Source organism: Mobula hypostoma, chromosome 23, assembly GCF_963921235.1.
Source record: "Mobula hypostoma chromosome 23, sMobHyp1.1, whole genome shotgun sequence".
In the NCBI taxonomy this organism is placed as follows: domain Eukaryota; kingdom Metazoa; phylum Chordata; class Chondrichthyes; order Myliobatiformes; family Myliobatidae; genus Mobula; species Mobula hypostoma.
The window spans coordinates 54,280,041-54,299,064 of NC_086119.1; the positions used below are offsets into that span (position 1 = coordinate 54,280,041).

The following is a 19,024-nucleotide window of genomic DNA, read 5'->3' on the forward strand; positions in this document are numbered from 1 at the left end:
CAGACCTCCCAGATGTTAGATGAGTAGCAGAGCTCTGATGACGTGAAAAGACAGCGATTGGTAGAGAGTTTGAGGGGGCCAGCTGCTGACGTAGTGAGATCCTTAAAGACACAGAACCCTTTTGCTACTTCTGCGGGCGACATGCAATTGCTAGAAAATGTTTTTGGAGCGACAGGAAGCCCAATGGAGCTTATGACGGGGTTTTGGAACATGTTTCAGGAGAAGGGGAAGAAACTTTCCACCTACATTTTTTGGCTAGAGGCACAGTTGCCTGCAGTGTGGGGGGCATTCAAACAGCTGAGGTGAATCAATTAAGAATGGACCAAGTTGCGAAAGGCACACAGCCACAGTTGCAGCTACCCCACACAAAAAAGCCGACAGGGAGTCAGACCCCATGAGGGGATGGACTAAGCAGAGGGCTGCTTGTGAACAGAGTCCGCAAGAAGCAGAGCGACCAGTATTGTCTGTTATAACTATGGTGAAGAGAGGCACTTCAGGCGGGAGTGTGAGGGCAGGACAACCCTCAGAGAGTGAGCCCCTGGGTACCTAAACGGAGAGACCCAGTGAAAAAATGGCCAGGTGTCTTGGGGGGAACACCTTCCCAGCAATATATCAAGGAACACCCGAAAGCAAAAAACCTATTCCTGAAGATTAGTGGGGCCAAACTGTAGTGTATCGCTACGGATTGAGGATATTGATGAGAGACCCATACTTGACATGGCTCTCACGTTATTCTTCTCTACTGTTTGTTTTACAACCGGTATTTGACGTATTTACCACTGATGCCACTCAGTGTGCTAGAGATCTGCGGTCTTAGTACGGATGACTATCTGTATGACGCTACTTTTTTCATTGAATCTGGAGTTTTCAAAGGCAGATGTGGGAATACCTGAGGTCCTTGGTACATTAGTGTTGGTTTGTCTGAACGCGGTCGAGAAGGGTGAAGCTTCGCTTCTTGTGGGGACAAATACTCCTATTGTGAGGAGGATAGTGGGAGCCTGTAAGGAGAAAGTTGGAAAGCACTTTCTGAAAACATTGTCCATTCCTCAAGCTGCTTTTGAGGAAGTGCGTGGCCGCATCAGACTGGATGATGAGCATAAACGAGGAACTGTGTGGTAAACTCACAGACGTGTTACGCCCTGGGGAAGTAGCAAGAGTGACGGGAAAACCCAGATTTCCCAGAATGCCTGATGCCGAGGCCCTCTTGGTGGACGCTCCGGAAGACCACGAGAAGGAGTCCTGCTTACCTGCTGGGGTACTGGTGAGGCCCAGACTGTAGAAGCCCTCAATTTTACAGGTGAAGAGGATGACAGTGATTGTCAGGAACACTTCAGAGACGGAGGTCACCCTCAGGCAGGGAATACTGATGGTGCACCTCTTTCCGGTGACGGTAATGTCTAGTGCTCCTGTGAGACAAGCCGGGGCGAAACTCTCTCCGAAAAAAGGGAAGTTGACTACTGAGTCATTCAACGTTGGGGACTCCCTGGTACCTGGAGGTTGGAAGAGGAGGTTGATGGAGAAGACGTTGAAGCTGGAAGATGTTTTTCCTGCTGGCGAGTTCAATACGGGTTGTTCCACGAGGACTCGCCACATAATTCAGGTGACAGAGGACACCCCCTTCAGAGAAAGGTGATGGCGACTGGCACCTGCAGAGGTGGAAGACGCTCAGCAGCATTTGTGGAAACTGAAGGAAACTGGGATTGTCACTGAGTCAAGAAGCCCTTACACGTCTCCAAAAGTGGGAAGATATGGATGTGTGTGGGCTATTGGACTTTGAAAAGGCATACTGTCACCGACCAGTATATGGTCTCGAGAATCGAGGATGCGCTGGCCTGTCTGAGTGGTGTGAAGTGGTTCAGTGTGCTGGACTTGAGGAGTGGATATTACCAGATCCCCATGAGTGAGGCCGACAAAGAGAAGACAGCCTTTATATGTCCATTGGGACTCTTCCAGTTTGAAGGGATGCCCCAAGGCATTATCAGGAGCCCTGGCAACCTTCCAGCATATCATGGAGAAAACGGTAGGGGATATGAACTTGCTTGAGGTGTTGCTGTACCTGGATGATCTCACAGTGTTTGGGTCCAACTTGGAGGAACATGAAGCGAAGCTACTGAAGGTGCTGGGCCACCTAAAAGCTGAAGGGTTCAAACTTTCTCTGAACAAGTGCCAGTTCTGCAAGATGTCTGTCAACTATGTTGGGCACATAGTCTTACGGGTGGAGCTGCAATTCCCTCTAAGGAAAGGCAAGGGCAGAATTGAGCGTTAGATCATTTGGGAACTTCTGATGGTACCATTCCACAGGCTTACAGCAACCCAACTGCTCTGAAGACAAAGCAGTTGCTGGAATTGAGTCCTGGGGAAGTGGCAGCTGCTCAGTGAGATGACCCATGCATAGGCACCGTTTGGCCAGTGGAGAAGTATTTCATTTATTATGGCCTCCCCAGGCAGACAGGAACGAGTCCATGGAGTGTCTGATGATGGGGTAAGGAGGTCCCAAAGAGTAAGGAGACCCCCAGACAGACTGGCTTATGTCACACCTGGGGAACAGAGTGTGGCACCTATCCCCTTGGTCACTGCCATTTACATATGGGTTGGACTTTGTGCTTTGTATGAAGGAGTGAGAAATTATCTCAACATCATGAGGATATGACTAATTTTGGTGGGGGGAGAGTGTAACACCCTGGGAAAAGTTTCACTGCTAACATTATGGCCTTTCTGTAGAAGCAGTGTTTGGGTTATAGTTAGAGATTACAGGTGCTTTGGAATGTCAACCAATCAATGAGGGGAGTGTGTTTTTGTGTTGTGTGCCTGACAACTGGGTCCTTTTGTTCGGCAGGAGATGAAGAGAGAAGATGCTGGGGAGGACCGGTCGTAGGGTGCAAACTGATGAGAGACTCGTTTGTTCGAGATGGATTGTGAGCAACGTTTGGAAGATGATAAGTGCTCTCATGCAGACCGAGGGCTTAGTGCGTGAGTGACAGAGAAGTTCAAGATGAGCTCCAACTTGACATTTATATATTAATGGGCCCTTTTTGGGTTTTTTTCTTTCTTTTCTTTACTAACCCTTCAGTTAAGTAAGATTCATTAACATAATTCCTTTAATCATATGCAGTGTGCTGTTATTTCTTGTCGCTGAGTTGTAACAGGGTAGCAAATTACACAGCATCCACACAAACTGGGGTTCAGGGTGGGAGAGCCATCTCAATCTCATGGGTTTGGTGGGACCAGAGTGTGTATTCCCTAGACTTACATAGCCAAGGAAACTGGGTGGTTTCATGTGTCTAACCAATCTTTTACTGTTTTTCAAGGAAGTTACTAGAAAAGTGTATGAAGGCAAGGCAGTGGATGTTATCTACATGGACCTTAGCAAGGCCTTTGACAGGGTCTCACATGGGAGGTTGGTTAAGAAGGTTCAATCACTTGGAATTCAAGATGAAGTGGTAAATTGGGTTAGACACTGGCTTCATGGAAGAAGCTGAGGATTGGTTACAGCTGGTTGCCACTCTGACCGGAGGCCTGTGACAAGTGGTGTGCTACGGGGATCAGTACTGGGTCTGCTATCTAAGAATAATCCAGGAATTTTTTTCTCCCATGATGGAGGTGTTCAAGGCTCACATCCCAAAGATATGCAGGCTCACTGTAAACGTGCCTCATGTTAGTGAGTAGTAAAACCTGGAGTGTGTGGGATTAGGTTGAAGGTGAGAGGTAGGCGTTTGACATGGGACCTGAGATTATATTTTGGAACATGCTAATTAAGGAGGGGGAGAGGTAAGGACATTCTCAATACTTGAGAAGCATGTAGGCAAACATTTGAATCCCAAGGCAAGGGAGGTTAATGTAGTGAATGGGATGAGTGTGAACAGATACAAGGAGGTGTGGGCAGAGGGATCTGGTTTTGTGCAGTCTGGCTATCTGTGAGCTGGAATGGCAGGTGAATACAAAATCTTGTGCACAGGATATGGTTGTTGTGTGATCCTGAGATCAAAGTGATCTTAAGTTGTTTCAAATTTAAATTCATGAGTGAAACTTATTGTCTCCAGAGGGATGCCATAGGAGCTTCTGTGATGTTCACGTGATAAACTAACGCATTTGCTAAAATGTGCCAAGTCTTTTAAAACTTTGCATCAAGAATAGCTCTGAACATTGTTCATACAGGAGAGTTTGCAAGTCTTTATGTAATGTAATTTATTGGTGAATTATCAGTCAGTGAACTATTAAGCAGTTAAAATGCAATGGTTTTGAAGCTCTGTCCTCCAAAGAGAGATTACAGAGGTATAGCCAGGTACAGTGCAGAAACAGGATCTTTGGCCCACTGAGGCTTTGCTGACCCATTCACAGACACCCAACTTTTATTTTCCCTGCATTCTCATCAATAACCCACCCCACCAGATTCCATCACTCACCCACATAAAGTACAATTTATAGTGGTCATTTAATCTCCTGACCTGTACACTGTTGGGATGTGGCAGGAAGCTTGGGTGGTCATGGAATGAAAGTACAAACTCGACACAGTGGTCAGGACTGAACCTAGGCAGCCGCTCTCCCAGCTGCTCCACTGTGCTGCCTGAACATGCACGGCCCATAAAAACAGCCAGGTCAGATACTAGGTACCTTTAACAAGGAACTCCTTTCCCAATACCTTCCTATCTTCTTCAAGTGGAAGGGAACACTCTTCACTGGACTGGGGAGGTGCAGCTCCATAACTGAAGCTCAGTCCCAACCTGCTCAATCATCACTCTGTCCACCGATCTCCTTGGCTCCACTCACCAGGCCACTCTAACAGGTAGCGCTGTTAACAGTGAAGGTTAGAAAACACCTCCAACAACAAATCAGCTGCATTAGGACACCACCATCTTCAGGTTACCATCAATCGCACACCATGTTGACTGGTTAGAGGCAGGGGAATGTAAACAATAGACCAGCTTCATTGGCTCAATTGTCCTCCCACCTGACTATTCTGTGACCATCTGCAGGTTCACTAGGCAAGCCACCCGCAAACTTTGACACTGCCTGGCCACAAACACAAGACCTACACTTCATAGCAACTCCATGCTGGTCAGTTGATGACACACTGGGTGCTCCATGGAAACTGGGCGGAAGCCATTGGCTGGGATTGCTGCAATTAGTTCCACATTAGTAGTTATTCTGATGCTCCTATTCTACAGATCATGAGTAAGTGAACAATATTAGATAATGCATTTTAGGCAATAGATACAACAGTCAATGGCAGATCACTGGCTGGCATTAAGCCAATGGGGTAATGTTGGGCAATATTTATCTGACTGCCAAGGCTGTTGTGAAGTGAGCTGTTGACATGCCAACCAACCGTAATCATCTCCAACGGACCCAAACACCACTCCCCGGTATCTGCACCCTCGCTGCCTCCATTTTGCGCGACTTGATTTACAGAATCAAATATTTCTACTTGATGCTTTGGCATGCAGCAGAAGCACCCTGTCAGAGGCGAAGTCTCCCTTACCCTGGCTCCATGCAGTCCTGAATGTCTGCAACCCACGAGTGTTTCTGCAGGGAGTCAATAGTCTCCAGGATGTACTCCACACCATTCTCCACCTGTTGCACAACAAGCCACAACAAGTCACCACAAGTGCCAGAAGAGTAAAGGGTGGATGATGGCATACTTTTATTTAAGGACTTCAAAGAAAATTCTGGGAACAATAGAACAATACATCCAAAATTTATGATAACTAATTTACCGGAGGGGAATCTAATGGATAAGATTTGAAAAGAGAGGGGCTGATAAGAGATAGTCAGTATGGCTTTGTGCATGGAAATTTGATTTTTTTTTTAAAGAAATAACCAAGGGCAGGGCAGTAGACATGATTGATGTGGACTTCAATAAGACCTTTGATTATGATCCACATGAAACACTGCTATGAACACTAGACTGCACAGGATCTGGGGAGAGCTGGCTATTTGGATGCACAATTGGCTTGATGGTAGGAAGCAGAGGGCAACAGTGGAAGGTTGTTTTTCAGGCTAAAGGCCTGCAATCAGTGGTGTGCCCGGGGGTCTATGCTGGAGCCATTATTGCTAATCAATTATGTCAATAATTTTGATGAGAATGAACAAGGCAGGGTAAAGTAAGTATGCAGAGACACTTCAAAGGTGATGTCGTTGACAGTGAAGATGGCTAACAGGATTACAGAGCAATCTTGACCAGTTGGATCAGCAGGCCGAGGAATAGCAAACAGAGTCTAATTTAGATAATGATAAACATTTCACAGAACAGGCCCTTTGCTATATCTAATCCCTGCTCAACTTTATTCTGCCTCATACTATTGATCCACAGCCCCCCCAATACCCTTCCCATCAACATATTTAACCAAATTTCTCTCATACATTGAAATCAAACCCACATCCATCATTTCCCCTGGCAGCTCATTCCACACTCTCGCCACCTTCTGACTGAAGAAACTCTCCCTCAAGTTCCCCTTAAATATTTAATCTTTCACCCTTAACTTATGACTTCTAGCTCTAGTCTCATTCAACCTCAGTAGACAAAAACCTGCTTGGATTTACCTTCTACCCATCAAAATTTTGTATACCTTTATCAAATCTCCCTCATTGTCCAAAGCTCCAGTCCACTCTTTCAATCATGTCGTCCTCCCAAAGTTCAACATCTCAGCCTTGTCTGCATTAAATTCCATCTGCCATTTTTCAGTCTATTTTTTCAGCTGGTCCACATCCCACTGCAAGCTTTGGTAGTCTTCCTCACTGTTCACTACGCCCCCAAAGGGCAAGATGTTACATTTTGAGATGACAAATGATGGTAGGACTTTCACAGTGAATGGTTGGGCCCCTGGGCAGTGTTGAAGAATTACAATTACACGGGAGTAGTCCTTTAAGACAGCATGGTGAAGAAGTACTCAGGTAGACAGAGAGGTAAAGAAGGCTTTTGGTACATTAGCCATCATCAGTAAGTACAATGAGATAAAGGTTAGCACTTTACCTTACAGCTGGAATGTTGTTTCTTGTTTATAGGAAAGACTAGACAACGGGGTGACCCGTTGGGTCACCCTTTGAAAGAAGGGTAGTGCAGTCTGATGTGACCAGCATGAACGTTAAATTTTCCTGAATGCTATTGGTATCACTTTGCTTTTGAAATTGAAGAAGAAAACCTCAGTTTATTAAAGTAGAATGACGCATAGCAAAGCAAATATAGCTCCTCCTCGTTTAATGAAGGACACATTTGATGGCATCATTTTTGGTTGATCTGCCAGCCACCCTTGTGCCTCTCGTTGTCATTCTGGAGACGTGCAGTCCTTTCATTCGCCATCTCTTCATCTCTTCTGCTGTTTATTCTTTGTCTCTGATCTTGGAGACATGCATGCCTCTCCTCCTTTGTCTCTTCCTCTCTCCTCCTCCTGTGCCTGTTTTTGTCATTCTGGAGACATGCAGCCCTTTCATTCCCCGTCTCTTCATCTCTTCTGCTGTTTGTTCTTTATCTCTGATCCTGGAGACGTGCATTTCTCAGCTCCTTTGTCTCTTCCTCTCTCCTCCTTCTGTGCCTGTTTTTGTCATTCTGGAGACATGTGGACCCGGCCTCATCCAATTCTTGTTCTCTCCCTCTCCGTGCCACTTCCTGACGACGTCTGGCGTCATCTCTTGACCATAATGTCCCCTTTCCCTTTCCATGCGGCATAATTAGGCTGACCATATTTTTTTTTACCATAATGCTGGATAGAAGGTACAAAGCACTAACATCAAAGCCTCCAGGATGCTAATTATTCTTGATGATGTGGCTGGCACTCTCCTAAATTGGCATGATGTAGTCACCGCTGTCCTTTGACTGCAGCAAAGGGTTTGACTGGTGTCTCAAAGTACATCATTACAATAAGATTTAATTATCTCTTATTGATGGGTCTCAGATTGATCTGTCCCAATCCTACACATGCTGATGGGGATTAGCAGAATGTGACTGCTCAAAATAGAGCTGCCCTGCCCTTTTGCTCCGGTTGGTGTCACTGCTGTGAGCATCCTGAGTCGCTTCTGAGGCTGGCCGTGCACATGCGTCGTGGTGTCGCGTCACAGTTTCCATCATTGCTGACATTGGCTCTTGGGTGAAAGCGGGGCTGTTAATTTTGGCGAGTGAGCAATTTTTAACGAATATATAACCCCGAACCTTGCCTGCATTCTGTAAGTTAGCGCATTTTAAGTTGACTTAGCCAAAAATAGTGCTGCTGTAATGCACTGTTTGCACTAATTGGAGGTCACAAACAGAGCATGAGAGTTTTAATGTATATAGATGTCATTAAACAGCAAATATTTATGCTGATATTTATGAGGATGTTGCCAGCACTGGAGGGACTGAGTTATGGAGAGATGTTGAGTGGGTTGGGTCATTTTTCATTGAAGCATAGGAGAAAGAGTGATCTTGAGAAGCGTATAAAATGGTGAGGGGCACCGACAGGGTGAATGCACACTGCCTTTTTCCCAGCCTTTCGGAATCGAGAAGTAGAGTGCACAGGTTTAAGGTGCGAAGGGAGAGGTTTAAAAGGAATCTGAAGGCACCTTGTTCACCCAGAGAATGTTCAGTATATGAAATGAGCTGCCAGGTGGTTGAGGCAGGTACTTTAGAACTCTTTAAAGGTACTTGGACAGGTACATGGATATGAAAGCTTAAGAGGGATGCGCATTAAATGCAGGCAAATGGGACTAGCACAGATGGACCAGCTGGGCTGAAGGCCTTGTTTCTATGTTGCATGACTCTACAACTCTTTCTAGTAGTGTAGGATTATACACCAAAAGATAATTGCATGCACATGCACAGAATTTTCAATACATTACAGAATGCTATATACAATAAGACAGCCTCTCTGGTCAGTGGGTCTGCTCACACGGTAATGAATGAGCAGATGTACTGAATGTTTAGGAGTTTCATATCCAGCACAAATCAAGGATCAGGCACCAAAAATTCTTAACTTGGGAGCAAGTATCAACAATAGATACAGATGCTACAGGTGTAATAGATGAGGAGGTAAGAGAGGAGGGGGAGCTGCAGTACAACTTGGGGAGAACATCCTTAAGAGTGGTGACTCTTGGTGGATCATCCAGCGAAGGCAAATGGACCAAAGATTAGAAATAAGAAGGGGAAGATCACTTTCATGTGAATGTCCTCTGGGCATCTTCCACCACTAGCTTGCCTCCCCCCACCACCCAGCCCCACCCCTGTGGTTCCTAAAGTGGCAGTAATTAGAGAAGCAAATATGCAGCAAGATCACAGTAAGAACACTGTAGATCATAGTAGGTGGTTGAACTTGCCTCATATAGACTGGGACTGCCTTCATGATAAGGGCATTGATGGGACAGAACTTGCAAGTACCCAGAAGAGTTTTCTGAAATAGGATGTAGATGGCCCAACAAAACTTCACGTACAACACATGATCTCATCTTGAGCAATGAGGCTGGGTAAGTTGCTTAAGTGTCAGCAGGGAATTACATTGGAACTCATGGTTATAATTCTATTCGTTTTTTAAACAGTTATAGAAAAGTTAAAACTAATTAAAGTCCTAGAGGGGACAAGGGTAATTTTGATGACTCTAGACAGGAACTTGCAGAACCTGATTGGAGGAGACTGTCAGCAGGTAAACAAATATTAAACAAGTAGCATGCTTTTAAAGGTGAGATCGGGAGAGCTGAGTTCAGGGCCATGATCCTGTTGGAGTGAACAGGTAAGGCTGGCAGGAATTGTAACCCCTGTTTGGTGATTGATATTCAGTTTCTGGTCAAGAAAAAGAAGGAAGCATACACTCAGTGGCCACTTTATTAGCTACATTTGTACGCCTGCTTGTTAATGCAAATATCTAATCAGACAACCATGTGGCAGAAACTCAATGTAAAAAAGCATGCAGACATGGTCAAGAGGTCCAGTTGTTGTTCAGACCAAAGTACACAAATTTCAACCTGAGATTCATTTATTGCAGGCATACTCAATAAATCCATAACAGAATAATAACCAATGAAAGATCACACCGACTTGGGCATTCAACCAGTGTGCAAAAGACAACAAACTGTACAAATAAAAAAAGAAAGAAATAATAATAATAATAAATAAGCAATAAATATTGAGCACGTGAAATGAAGAGTCCTTGAAACTGAGTCCATAGATTGTGTGAATATTTCAGTGATGGGGCAAGTGAAGCTGAATGAAGTTCCTGCTAGTTGAGGAGTAATAACTTCCTGAAGCTGGTGGTGAGAGTCCTGAGGCTCCTGTACCTTCTTCTTGATGACAGCAGCAAGAAGAGAGCATTGCCTGGGTGGTGGGGGTCCCTGATGATGGCTGCTGCATTCCTGTGACAGCACTCTACACAGATGTGCTCAATAGTGTGGAGGGCATTACCTTTGAGGGACTGGGCCTTATCCACTACTTCTTGGTGGGATTTTCCACTCAAGGGCATTGGCGTTTCCATACCAGGCTATGATGCAGCCAGTCAATATACTCTCCACCACACATTGACAGAAGTTTATCAAAGTTTTAGATGTTATGCCAAATCTTCGCAAACTCCTAAGGAAGCGGAGTCGCTGTTGTAATTTCTTCATTGTTGCACCTATGTGCTAGGCTCAGGTCAGTTCTTCTGAAGAGACAACACAGAGGAATTTAAAGTTGCTTTGCTGACCCTCTCTATCCCTGATCCTCTAATGGAGGCTAGCTCACGGATCTCTGGTTTCCCCCCACCTGAAGCCAATAATAAGCTCACTGGTCATGCTGACATTGAGTAAGGGGTTGTGGTTGCAGACCCACTCTGACTGATTTTCAATCTCCCTCCTATATGCCAACTCATTACCACCTTTAATTCGGCCTGTAACAGTGGTGTCATCAGCAAACTTGAATATGGCATTGGAGCTGTGCTTAACCACACAGTCATAAGTATAAAGTGAGTAGTGAGTAGAGCAGGGGGCTAAGCACAGAGTCTTGTGAAGATTGTGGAGGAGATGTTGTTGCCAATCCAAACTGACCGTGGTCTGCAAGTGAGGAAATTGAGGATCCAATTGCATAAGGAGGTATTGGGGCCAAGGTCTTGAAGCTCATTGATTAATTTTGAGGAGGTGATGGTATTGAATGATAAGCTGAAGTCAATAAAGAACATCCTGATGTATGTATCTTCGCTGTCTAGATGTTCCAGGGCTAGTGAAAAGCCAACGAGACAACATCTGCTGTGGATTTGTTGATACACTACACAAATTGGAATAGATTGTAGTCACTTCTCAGGCAGAATTTGATATGTTTCATCACCAACCTCTCCAAACACTTCATCACTGTGGATGTAAGTGCTACTGGATTATAGTCATTGAGGCAGGATACCAAGTTCTTCTGAGGCACCGGTGTAAGTGAAGTCTGCTTGAAGCAGGTGGGTACCTCAGACTGCTGAAGTGAGAGCTGAAAGATCTCAGTGAATGCTCCGTCCAGTTGATCAGCACTAGTCTTCAGTACACTCTCTGGGCCAGACTCTCTCTGTGGGTTCACCCTCCTGAAGGCTGCTTGTACATCAGCCTCAGAGATAGAAATCATAGGATCATCAGTGGCTGTGGGAATCCGTGATGGTTCCCCCATCTTTTGATGGTCAAAGCTAGCTTAGAAGGCATTGAGCTCAACAGTCTTACCATTAATACCACATTTGATCTACCAAGAGGAACCACCTCACACTTATCTGGGTTGAACTCCATCTCCTACTTCTTAGACCAGTTTTGCATCCTATCAATGTCCAGTTGTAACCTCTGACAGCCGCCCACACTATGCACAACACCCCCAACCTTTGTGTCATCAGCAAAGTTACTAACCCATCCCTCCACTTCCTCATCCAGGTTATTTATTAAAATCACGAGGAGAAGGGGTCCCAGAATACATCCCTGTGGAACACCACTGGTCACCGACCTCCATGCAGAATATGACCCATCTACAACTACTCTTTGCCTTCTGTGGGCAAGCCAGTTCTGGATCCACAAAGCAGGGTCCCCTTGGACCCCATGCCTCCTTAGTTTCTCAATAAGCCTTGCATGGGGTACCTTATCAAATGCCTTGCTGAAACCCATATACACTACATCAACTGCTCTACCTTCATCAATGTGTTTAGTCACTCCTCAAAAAATTCAATCAGGCTCATAAGGCACGACCTGCCTTTGACAAAGCCATGCTGACTACTCCAAATGTTCATAAATCCTGCCTCTCAAGATCTTCTCCATCAACTTACCAACCACTGAAGAAAGACTCACTGGTCTATAATTTCCTGGGCTATCTCTACTCCTTTTCTTGAATAAGGGAACAACATTTGCAACCCTCCAATCCTCCGGAACCTCAGTCATCACCATTGATGATGCAAAGATCATCGCCAGAGGCTCAGCAATCTCCTCTCTCGCCTCCCACAGTAGTACATCAAAGTTTCAGATGTTATGCTGAATCTTTGCAAACTCCTAAGGAAGTAGAGGCTCTGTGTTCTTTCTTCATTATTGCACTCACGTACTGGTCCTCCAAAATGATTAACACCGAGAAATTTAAAGTTGGTGATCCCCTGGCTCATGGACCTCTGGTTTCCTCCTCCTGAAGTTAATAATAAGCTCCTTGGTCTTGCCGACAATGATTTGGAGGTTGTTGCTGTGGCAGCACTCAGTTTGATATTCAATCTCCTTCCTATATGTTGATTTGTCACCACTTTTGATACAGCTTACAGCAGTGGTGTCATCAGCAAGCTTGAAATGGCATTGGAGCTGTGCTTAGCCACACAGTCATAAGCGCAAAGCGAGTAGAGCCCCCCTAAGCACAGAGTCTTGTGTTGCACCTGTGCTGATGAGGATTGTTGCTAATCCAAACTGACTGGGGTCTGCAAGTGAGGAAATCGATGATATACTTGCACAAGGAGGTATTGAGGCCATGGTCTTGAAGCTTAATGACTAGTTTTGAGGGGATGGTATTGAATGTGGAGCTATAGTCATTAATGAGTATCCTGATTATGCATCTTTGCTGTCCAGATGTTCCAGGGTTGAGTGAAGAGCCAATTAAATGTCATCTTCTGTGGACTTGTTTCTCCGGTAGGCAATTTGGAGCAGATCCAAATTGGTTATCAGGTAGGAGCTGACATGTTTCATCATCAACTGCTCAAAACACTTCATCACAGTAAGTGGTACTGGATGAGTCATTGACGCAAGTTACCACACACTTCTTAGGCATTGGTATAAGTGAAGCCAAGACAAGATGTTAAAAATCTCAGTGAACACTCCAGCCAGTTGATCAGCAGAGGTCTTTAGCACTTGGTCAGTTACCCCATCGGGTCCGGATTCTTTTTGTGGGTTCACCCTCCTGAAGGCTGCTCTCACGTTGCCTTCAGAGACTGAAATCACAGGATCATCAAGAGCTGCAGGAGTTTGTGATCGTTTCTCCACATATTGACCGTCAAAGCAAGCAAAAAAGGCATTGAACTCATCTGGAAGCAAAGCCCTGGTGATGCCTGTGCTGCTTGATTTTACTTTATAAGAGGTGACAGCATTCAAGCCCTGCCAGAACCTGTTGAGCATCCTTTGTTGATTCAAGTTTAGTTTGGAATTGCCACTTTGCCTATTATATGGCTTTCTAGAGATCATACCTGGACCTGGACCTGCTGCTCGCAGGTTGACAGTATTGTTAAGAAAGCGTATGGTGTGTTGGCCTTCATCAACCATGGGACTGAGTTCAAGAGCGTAAGGTAATGTTACAGCTATATAAGACCTTGGTTAGACCCCACTTGGAGAGCATGCCTTATGAGAATAGGTTGAGTGAACTTGGCCCTTTCTCCTTGAAACGACGGAGGATGAGAGGTGACCTCATGGAGGTATATAAGATGATGAGAAGCATCGATCGTGTGGATAGCCAGGGGCTTTTTCCCAGGGCTGAAATGGCTAACGTGAGGGGGCATAGTTTTAAGGTGCTTGGTAGTAGGTACAAGGGGGATGTCAGAGGTAAGTTTTTCACTCAGAAAGTGGTGGGTGAATGTAATGCACTGCCAGCAAAGGTGGTAGAGGTAGATACAACAGGGTCTTTTAAAAGACTCTTAGATAGGTACATGGAGCTTAGAAAAATAGAAGGCTATGCGGTAGGGAAATTCTAAGCAGCTTCTAGAGTAGGTTACACGGTTGGCTGAAGTGCCTGTAACGTGCTGTAGATTTTCGATGTTTCTAAGTTTTTTTGTAACTTTCTTGGTCATCAGATTTGAATGCCTCTGACTTGGTCCTCAGCAGATTGTGGATCTCATGGTTCATCCAGGGCTTCCAGTTGCTGAAGACTAAATGATTTTGTAGGGACACACTTGTCGACAACTGTTTATTAGTAAAGTCCGTGACGACCATGGTGTATTCATTCACACATGGCCCAGTCCACCAACTTGAAGCAATCCACAGCTGCTCCTCTGCCTCCTGTGATCACCTCTTTATTGTACTAACATCTGGAGCTTTGCTCTTGAACCTGAATGCATGTAGGAGAAGGACAGCCAAGTGATCAGATTTACTGAAATGCGCTCTGGGTCACGGCATGGTAGGTAGAATGTATCCTTATTATGGCAGAGATGATCCAAAGGGAAACCAGAACAGATCCCACACTAACTCAGATCTACATGGCTGAACCCAAAATGGCTGGAATGTGCAGTAGAAATTCCAGTTCCCTCATCTTTACCAGGATGAACCTGCCCTTGACGGGGATTGCATGAGGAGTAAAAGTCTTTACGTCTCCATTTAAACATGCAATGTGCAATTTATAGTCATTTATAATAAATATTATGTACAACAGGATAGTCAACATAACAGTTGCGTCAGCATTAATTAATCAGTCTGATGGCCTGGTGGAAGAAGCTGTCCCAGAGCCTGTTAGTCTTGGCTTTAATGCTGCAGTACCATTTCCTGGATGGTGGCAGCTGGAACAGTTTGTGGTTGGGGTGACTCGGGTCCCCAATGATCCGTTTTACACACCTGTCTTTGTAAATGTCCTGAATAGTGGGAAGTTCACATCTACAGATGCGCTAGGCTGTCCGCACCACTCTCTGCAGAGACATGTGATTGAGAAGTACAGTTCCCACACCAGGCAGTGATGCAGCCAGTCAGGATGCTCTCAGTAGTGCCCCTATAGAAAATTCTTGAGATTTGGAGGTCCACACCAAACTTCTTCAACTTCTAAAGTGAAAGAGGTGCTGTTGTGCCTTTTTCACCACACAGCCAGTATGTACAGACCACGTGAAATCCTCGATAATGTTTATGCCGAGAAACTCAAAGCTGTTCACCCTCTCAACCCCAGATGTATTGATGTCAATAGGAGCTAACCTGTCTCCATTCCTCCTATAGTCCACATGCTGATTATCTCAGCATGGTCAAAATGAAAGCATTGGCTCAAAGCTTTGCTTGGTGGCCTGGACTATAATCAGCATTGTTTGGGATACCAACACATCCAGAAGATGCCAAGAGCAGCCTCTCTCCATCCCTGGGAATGGTCTGCATTGCCCTGGCTGAAGATTCATGTGGATTTTGCTGGAATATTCATGGGCACAAACTTCTTGGTAGTACAGAATGCAGCTACGAAGTGGCCAGAAGTGTTCCCAATAACCTCCACAACAGCATCGCACACTGTTGATGTGTTGAAAAGCCTCTTCTCACAGACTAGTGTCTCAGAACACTTGGCCAGTGACAATGGAGCACAATTTGTTGCTGAACAGTTTTAACCATTCCTGAAAATGAATGTAATAAGACATATTACATCTGCACAGTACCTTCAAGCCCTGCAAATGGCTTGGTGGAAAGGTCTGTCCAGTGTGAGCAATGTCAGCAGAACATACTACACTAACACTGAATCAGATACTCACCAATTTCCTCTTTGCATACTGCAATGCAGCGCACTCCACAACCAACAATGCTGTTTCTGGGTTGTCCCCTGTGCCCATGCTTGGATCTCCTTAAACAATCTCAGAAGGAGTATGCAGGACAAACAGTTGGGACAAATTGAGGGATCCTCAGACAAGGAGGTTTGACATTTCACTCCTGGACAAGCAGCCCTGGCGTGGGACTACAAACATGATCAAAAGTAGGTACTTGGAAAAATTAAGGACAGGACTGGACCACTCTCCTACACAGTGGAGATTGTGTCTGATGTCATCTGGAGATGAAATATTGATCATTTGAGAACAAACTGTCAACTGTTGGAGAAGAAAGGTGTTCAGAGCTGTCACAACCACTTCCTGCAGTCCTGGAGTCCAATCCTACAACCACCGCAGAGGAGGCCCCAGTACCTGAGATTATTTCACAGTCTACCAAGCAGAGTGAACCCCTTTGTCAGGAAAGATGCCATCCACAAGAGTAAGAAATCCTCCACAGCAATGAAGGCCCTTCTGGGCTGCCTAAGGACGACTCGAATAGCAGCAGAACTCTCAATGGATACAATTAAATATTCTCATTTCAACCTGATACAGCTAAAAAGCACAACTGCTTCCAAGGTTAGTACAGTCAACAAAGATGACTTAACGCATTTGAACGAACTATCGCTGCTTAAAACTGATGGAAATAATACTGATTGTGGACGGATGTGTCCTCGTAGGATCCCACGGAGGAAACGTAACTGTAGATCCCAGATACAAGTGCGTTTAAGGAAATGAGGTTTTAAACTACCAATTTGCTGGCAAACGTGCAGTCTCTGGTGAATAAAATCAATGATCTCAGAGCTAGGGTGCTGAATCAGAGGGACATTAGGACTGTGTGTGTCCTTTGTTTTACGGAATCCTGGTTAACCCCATCGATCTGAATTGCTGGATGCAGCGATTCAGATCGATGGGTTTACTATACACTGTCAGGATAGATCTATAGAGTCTCTCAAAAGCGGAGGTAGAGAAGTATGCCTCATGATCAACTGTTCTTTGTGCACAAAAATATTCTGCTCACCAGACCTGGAATATCTAGCAGTTAAGTGCCGTCTGTTCTCTGGGATCATTTTGGCAGCGGTATACATTCCACCTCAGGCCAATGTCAATCAGGCTTTAGATGATCTGAGCAATGGGATCAACATGCAGTAAGCAGCACACCCCAACGCCTTCACCATCGTTTTGGGAGATTTTAACCAGGCCAGTCTGAAAAAAATCACTAAGCAATTACCATCAACAAATCACTTGCAATACCAGAGGAAACACACTGGACCATCATTACACCACAAACAAGAATGCCGACTGTGCTATTCCACACCCTCACTTTGGGAAGTCTGATCACCTGGCTGTACTTCTGTTCCCTGAGTATAGGCAGAGACTGAAGACTGCAGCACCAGTAGTGAGGACTATGAAGGTATGGACAGAGGAAGCACAGGAGTGCCTACAGGACTGCTTTGAATCTGTGGACCGGACTGTATTCAGGGATTCATCTTTGAACCTGGATGAATATGCAGCAGTTGTCACCAACTTCATTAAACCCTGTGTGGATGAGTGTGTGCCTACAAAGACTTAATGTACATTCCCAAACCAAAAGCCGTGGATGAACCAGGAGATACGTCGTCTGCTGAAGGCTAGATCTGTGGCATTCAAGTCTGGTATCCCAGGCCTGTACCAGAAAACCAGGTATGATTTGCGGAGGGCTATTTCAAGGGCAAAGAGACAATTTCGAATGAGGTTGGAGGTGACTCGGATGAATGACAACTCTGTCAGGGTTTGCAAGACATTACTTCCTACAAAGCAAAACCCAATAGCATGAATGACAGCGATGCTTCACTACCAGGTGAACTCAATGCCTTCTGCTTTGAAAGGGAGAATATAATTACAGCTGTGAAGATCCCTGCTGCACCTGATGACCCTGTGATCTCTGTCTCAGAGGCTTATATTATGCTGTCTTTAAAAAGAGTGAACCCTCACAAGGTGGAAGGTCCTGTTGGAATACCTGGTAAGGCTCTGAAAACCTGTGCCAGTCAACTGGCGGGAGTATTCAAGGACATTTTCAACCTCTCACTGCTATGGGCGGAAGTTTCTACTTGCTTCGAAAAGGCAACAATTGTACTAGTGTCTAAGAAGAATAATGTGAGTTGCCTTAATGACTATCACCCGGTAGCACTCATTTCTACAGTGTTGAAATGCTTTGAGAGGTTGGTCATGATGAGACTGAACTCCTGCCTCAGCAAGGACCTGGACTCATTGCAATTTACCTATCGCCACAATAGATCAATGGCAGATGCAATCTCAATGGCTCTTCTTATGGCTTTAGATCACCTGGACAACACAAACACCTATGTCAGGATGCTGTTCATCGACTATAGCTCAGCATTTAATACCATCATTCCCACAATCCTGATTGAGAAGTTGCAGAACCTGGGCATCTGTACCTCCCTCTGCAATTGGATCCTCAACTTCCTAACCAGAAGACCACCAGATTGGTGATAACATCTCCACCTCACTAATGATCAACACTTGTGCACCTCAGGGGTGTGTGCTTATCCCACTGCTCTACTCTCTATATACCTATGACTGTGTGGCTAGGCATAGCTCAAATACCATCTATAAATTTGCTGATGATACAACTATTGTTGGTAGAATCTTAGATGTTGACAAGAGGGCATACAGGAGCGAGATATGCCAACTATTGGAGTGGTGTCGCAGCAACAACCTGGCGCTCAACGTCAGTAAGACGAAAGAGCTGATTGTGGACTTCAGAAAGGGTAAGACGAAGGAACACATACCAATCCTCATAGAGGGATCAGAAGTGGAGGGAGTTAGCAGCTTCAGGTTCCTGGGGTCAAGATCTCTGAGGATCTAACCTGGTCCCAACATATCAATACAGTTATGAAGAAGACAAGACAGCGAATACAGGTGACCCCTGCTTTTCAAACGTTCGCTTTACGACACTTCGCTGATACAGAAGACCTAGTTACCTGTTTTCGCTAACAGAAGGTGTTTTCACTGTTATGAGAAAAGGCAGCGTGCGCCCCGAGCAGCCAAGCTCCTCCCCCGGAACTGCATTCTAGCCGGCATTGCTTAAACACGTGCCTGTGAGCATCTGCATCTGTGCTTTATGTCAATTTATTTTGAGC

At 45.2% G+C, this 19,024-nt stretch overlaps 1 protein-coding gene across 2 annotated transcripts in view; it reads right to left on the reverse strand.

Moving 5' to 3' along the window:
* The window catches only part of LOC134336923 (SH2B adapter protein 2), a 174,866-nt gene that overhangs the window by 79,888 nt on the left and 75,954 nt on the right, over positions 1 to 19,024 (reverse strand). For both annotated transcript variants that reach the window (XM_063031572.1, XM_063031571.1), the window contains one exon: positions 5,480 to 5,571. In XM_063031572.1, the coding sequence (XP_062887642.1) occupies positions 5,480 to 5,571 (92 nt within the window). The remainder of the gene's footprint in view (positions 1 to 5,479; positions 5,572 to 19,024) is intronic.